Raw genomic sequence first — 6,000 nt, 5'->3', positions numbered from 1 at the left:
TAGATATACATTCAGTGTTGAGTTTGACTTCTATGTTCGTGTGTATAGCTTTCATTTCCCCTCTTTCCCTTTTTATGATATTCCGTATTGCATTTACTATATTGCTGGATTTGTCAATGTACTCATCATTTTGCACCCTTTTTTCTTGTCCTATCACTCTTCTTAGGATACGTGTGTAGTTTTTATGGTATTCTGTTGGTTGGGGGGGGAGTCACTACTTTGTTCACATAACATGTGGAGTACTCTTTTATGTTTGCAAAAGATTTTTATAGCTGATGTAATCCGAGTCTTGTTTCTCTTATTATTATTATTTTTTATTCTTACTAGTTTTTGAGGAAAAGCCACTTCAAAGTGGTGCATCATTTTGTAAAGAAATATGTTGAATTTCATGTTGACATCATGGGCTGTGTATGTCTCCGTCAACTTTTCTTTACTAAGGAGGGCGTTTAGCTCGTGCAAGTTATCTGGAGCGAGAAACCTTTGTAAAGTTTTAGGTGGGACTGGGATTGAAGTGTCTTTGCTAACATCAACCTTTAGAATGACAGCTTGGTGGTCGCTGAATCCAGCATTGTATACTTCTAGAGTTGGGTTAAGTTTACTTCTATCTGCAAAAATTTGACCTAGAGCTGTCTTGGATGAGAGTGTTATTCTAGTGGGCTCATTTACAAGGCCATGCAGATTATAAGTTTTTGCTAAGTTAATCAATGTCTCCCTGTTTCTGTTGTGGGTGAGAGAGTCTATATTAAAGTCACCACATATAATCACATCCTGTTTCCACTGACTTATTTTGGATAGAAACAAGTCCATTTGTAACGGAAAATTAATAATACTTGTGGGGGGGAGGGGGGGGGGGCGGTTGATTGTAGCTACAATTGGATTTAAATCTGTAAGCTTTATGGCTGCACATTCAAAGATCTTGTCTGATCGTAATTCCTTTAGGGTAGGAAGTGGGCCATATTCAATGTGTTGTTTTATGAAGATGGCAACCTCACCATGTCCATCATTCGATCTGGAGTGGTGTTCACACAATTTGAAATTTGGTAGTGAGATTAACTTAACTACATCAGTGCAGAGCCAGTGCTCTGCTAGGCATACTATTGAGTTATCACTGAGCTCACTGGTCAGCAAAATGCTTAAGTCATCAGTTTTGTTGCTCAAGGATTGGACATTGTGGTAATAGATTTTCACGTCTGAGTGGGGTTTACTCAAAGGGCTCAAAGTCATATTTACTTTGTCACTAACCTTCAGTTTAAATTGTGCTGTATTCCAGGTACGCTCAGCAAGAGTTACGTCTCAAGATCATCAGCATTTCAGAATAAACCTTTCACAAGAAGTGAGCACTATTTGAAAGTTCCTGGCAGATTAAAACTACCAGTAAAAGTAACATACTGGAATCAACCTTGCGTTTTTCAATATGGTGCAGATGTCAACATTAGGCTTTGCTACCTGTTGGCTAGTCACCACAAACATTTATTTGGCTTTCACATTCATTGGCTTCACCAACTCACAACCAGACTGACAACTTTTAATCTAACCTAGGCTTAGGCTGCACTACAGATCACTCTGTCACCACGGTACCAAGATTTTAGGGAGGTCAAATGCCACACTCAAATTATCTGCCAGAATGGGACTCAAACCGAGAATCATGAATTTCTTGGGCAATGCTCTTAGCAACTGAGTATCCAGGCACAGCTCACAGCCTGCCTTCACAGCTTTACTTCTACCCAGGCACTGTTGTTCTGTGCTTCTGGTGAACACCTTCGACACAGTGTTGGGAATACAGCATCCCAAAATACAGATGAGAGGGCAACACATAATTTCAATACAGACTTGCCTGTTTCAAAAGATATTGTGTTCCAAGTTTGAGAACAACATTATTTTCTTCTTTGGCCCAGGCTTTTTTTTATGGTGACAGCTTAACTATTAGAACACATTTTTAAACCTCCGTACACACTTTTCTACATCTATGTTTACATCCATACTCTGCAAACCACAGTATTGTGCATTGCGGAGGGTACATCCCATAGTGTCAATTATTAGTGTCTCTTCCTGATCCATTCATGTATGGAGTGTGAGAAGAATGCTTGTCTGAATGTCTCTATGATCACTGTGTGAGCAATATATAGATGGTTGCAGTATATTCCTAGGGCCATTATTTAAGCCAGTTCTTGAAACTTTGTTAATAGACTTTCTCAGGACAGTTTACTTGTATCTTCAAGAGTCTGCCAGTTTGGTTTCTTCAGCATCTCTGTAACACTCTCCCATAGTTCAAATAAACCTGCAACCATTTGTGGTGCCATTCTCTGGATACGTTCAGTATTCCCTGTTCTACTTGGTGCGGGTTCCGCACATTTGAGAAATATTCTAGAAAAATTTGCAGGGACGATTTGTAAGTGGTTTCCTTTGTAGACTGATTGCGCTCCCCTACAATTCTATCAATAAACCGATGTCTACCACCTGATTTATCCACAGCTGAACCTCTGTGATCATTTCATATGCCTACAATGTGTTCCACCCTTTGTTGGAATTGGCAGATACCAATTGAAACTTTTGATGGTGTACATATACTATGTAGCGTAATGTATATTCTGCAGGGGAAAACAATGAATGATTTGTGATTATTTTAATGTACATTTCAGACTACGGTCATTATTCGATGAAAAAAAGAAAAAGAAAGACAATAAAATACCAGGAAACTAAATGACAAATGAAACTGTATGTACCGTACTTGAATAAGTAACATCGTACCTTTACATCTGAGCAGGAGAGGGTGAAACATTCACAATATACGGCGTAGACACTCCTGCTCTCTGATTGTTGGAAATGGATGCACTTTTCTACGTATCACTACAAAGTTGGTAACACTTAAATAGCAAGTTTAAAAATTTCACACTATAAAACTGATTTTGAAATAAAGCATTCTCGAATCGTAAACCAGTAAAAAAAAAACTTAGTGATGGTTATAAAGAAGCTTGATGTGTAATAGAAGTAAGAGAGGCGATGCTACACTGCAGACGTCTGAGCACATCTAGCGTTATCTACGGAGTACACAACATACTTAATTGCGATTTTTTAGTAATTTCCACTTTGAGAAGGCTTTCTGTCAAATCAATTTCATATTGTGAATATTTTTATATTAAATTTACGATTCAATAGTTAGCCAATTTTATGCTATTACGTTGTTAATTGAAAGCCGTCAATTCCAACGAACAGAGCGCAAATGTGTTTACAACTGAGTGCCTCCCCGGTCAAGTTCGATTGACGATTTATTAATTATGTAATCAAGTACCGTACATGTAGATGTGTATAGAAAATTAATTCGTAATTAAATTTCCTGGTATTTTGCTATCTCCCTTCTTTTCATATTTCATGATCTCTGACATGGTAACAACACAGTTATTTTAGACTGTGGTAATAAGTCGAAACCGATAACGACATCACCAGTGTGAGCTGAGGCAGTACTATATAGTAAACAAGTCAAACAATCCGTCTGTTGACCACTTTTTCTTAAGTTTTCCGATTCTCTGTCAATAAAATAAATAAATAAATGGATTTAAATTCAGCTAAATAGGTCTGATGCAATAGTTTTAGTGTTACTTCTCGTCCAGGCGCACAAATATTCTCTTTAATATGCGGTTTAATATGACATCAAAATGTTACTGTTGATTGTTCACATCATCACGAATAAATAGTGTCATATGTTCGTGCACGTCCAAATTACGTCGTTTTCATGTACAGTCATTGCTTACGCTTCCCTTTAAAATTCGCGCCTATAGCCCGGCAGCAGCTGTACCAGCCACCTTGCAGTGAAATTGCGAACTAACAGACCTTTTGGTTATCTCAAGGAGAAAGTAGTTTTCGCATTTCGTTATCCCTTTCATGACCTTCTGTACGATAAAATAATTGATGTATCACAGACATTTACATCTTAAGTGACGAACTGTACAATTTTTTTCTCATAATTAGGGGGAACAGACATGAGTACAATTTTTCCTGCAATGTGACCGCTGGTGACTGAGAACGTTACACACATGTGGTGTTTACTAATACAAAGCATATCATTGAAATAAATTGAACGTTTCACCTCTCATACCCATGTGCCAATGATACATCTATATTTTATGTAATTTATGTACATAGCTTAGTTAATAACTAGTAAAAACGTAAGTTGTGACAACAAGTTCCGCTTTTCGTCATTAGAGGGGGAAATGGCTAAGTTTCGCCGGGCGAGGTAAAGACGGTGGTCGCAAGCTGCATGTAAACAATTGCAAGCTGTGTCCATTTAAATTTTTGGGACATTTTGGAGATGAGCGAAAATGGATGCACTCATTTGATAAGTTTTAAAGCTTCTAAGGGAACCAAGGCTTACAAAATAGTGTATTCTTGCCTCGTAGCGTGCTCGTCAGCTGAGGCCCGGAGAAGAAAGGTGCGTTCGTGACGGAATGTCACTCAGAAAATTGTGTATGAAATTGTTCATTATACGTTATTCGTAGAAGATTAAATAATTTTTCTCTCATATACCATTAAATAGTGAGCAGCAGTTTCATCCTTATCTCTGGGTACCAATTTCTTGCATTCGTACTATCAGAAAAATAATGAAATTTCTGTTGTATACAGGCAATAGCAAGTCAGTGTACGGTGTGCAAGTACGGTGGGCCTCGGTTACATTCATGCTTGCATTGTATTTATTTTGGGTGTATTGTACGTGGTCACATGCAGGAACATGCGAAAGTGAAAAAACATTTCTTAGGTAAGGAATCGTTACGGGCCTGTTTAGTATGGTATGAAGACCCTAGCCGTTTTGTCAGTTTACTGATACTTATTTTCAATGTTATGATTACAGCTGTGGAACTAACTTATGGAATGGTGATGTGTTTCCATTGTGGCGACTATATTTATGATAAGGAATTATCTAGTATAGCACTAGAGAAAGATGCACAAGTTTTCAAGAGAATTGGGCTGTCTGTACCGTACAGACCATGGGAACCGAGTGCATATGATATCCGTCTGCTGCGAAATAACCCGCACAGAAGGCATATACTAGAGGACACAACCATTGGTAAGATATTATTCGCGTGCTCTAATCTGCATCTGGCTTGCACAGTCTTTATACTTGACATGTAATGACAGTAATATGGTTTACAAATACTTCTGCGACTGGTAAGGGGAACTATCTTTGTTAAAATAGCATTGCTGAGGTGTAGTAATTTGTGTCAAGCCACAAATTTTCGCTTATTTTACATGCTTATTATGTTCAGTCATTTTTCTCATTAACTGTGTTATTCCACAGGTCTCAGAGGCCTAATTAATTTAGGCAATACATGTTTTATGAACTGCATTGTACAAGCATTAACTCACACACCTTTACTGCGAGATTATTTCTTAGCAGGAAAACATGTTTGCCAGTTTCGTGAACAACCTGGTCGGTGTTTGGTGTGTGAAGTTTCTAGGCTCTTCCAGGAGGTATGATGCTTGTACTCACAACTTAATATATGTCAAATATTCCTGATCTCTTAATATTTATATATATTTTTTGTAACATGTGAATGTTCTATGTGCGTATAAATATTCCAAATTCTTTGGAAAGCAAAATACATGACAGCATAAATTGTGGTACGAATCTGCACCAAGTCTACCAGTTGAGATGGTCATCTTTACTTTTCCTGTTTTGTGTGTAAGTTTTCATTCGTCCCACTCCCCACCCCCTTGTCTCTCTCTCTCTCTCTCTCTCTCTCTCTCTCTCTCTCTCTCTCTCTGCCAAGAGAGAGTGATTTTTACTTTGTCGAAGAATAATATTTAGTACATTGCTTGTACACGTGATATAGGAGGACAAGGGTAAACAGTTAATTTATGATTAAAATAATCATTGTGGTCACCACAAACGTAGTGCATAATAATATAAATTGGCTTATTATGTTCCTTCTGCACATGGTAGCAGTGGTTTTTAAGTGAGACTACATGATAAATACAAAGTAAATTATAGTGTGAAGTGACACAGTA

At 37.7% G+C, this 6,000-nt stretch overlaps 1 protein-coding gene across 1 annotated transcript in view; it reads left to right on the top strand.

The window, feature by feature from the left end:
* Nucleotides 1-3,826: 3,826 nt before the first annotated feature.
* LOC124595803 (ubiquitin carboxyl-terminal hydrolase 22) overlaps nucleotides 3,827-6,000 on the top strand; it is a 135,200-nt gene continuing 133,026 nt past the window's right edge. Inside the window, exons 1-4 of the mRNA XM_047134694.1 lie at nucleotides 3,827-4,426; nucleotides 4,618-4,750; nucleotides 4,844-5,059; nucleotides 5,291-5,463. Coding sequence (XP_046990650.1) covers nucleotides 4,307-4,426; nucleotides 4,618-4,750; nucleotides 4,844-5,059; nucleotides 5,291-5,463 — 642 coding nt within the window. The 5' untranslated portion in view covers nucleotides 3,827-4,306. The remainder of the gene's footprint in view (nucleotides 4,427-4,617; nucleotides 4,751-4,843; nucleotides 5,060-5,290; nucleotides 5,464-6,000) is intronic.

This window comes from Schistocerca americana, chromosome 2 (genome assembly GCF_021461395.2).
Source record: "Schistocerca americana isolate TAMUIC-IGC-003095 chromosome 2, iqSchAmer2.1, whole genome shotgun sequence".
Lineage (NCBI taxonomy): Eukaryota > Metazoa > Arthropoda > Insecta > Orthoptera > Acrididae > Schistocerca > Schistocerca americana.
Note: the sequence above shows the minus strand (reverse complement) of the source record. Positions and strands in the feature narration are given on the sequence as shown.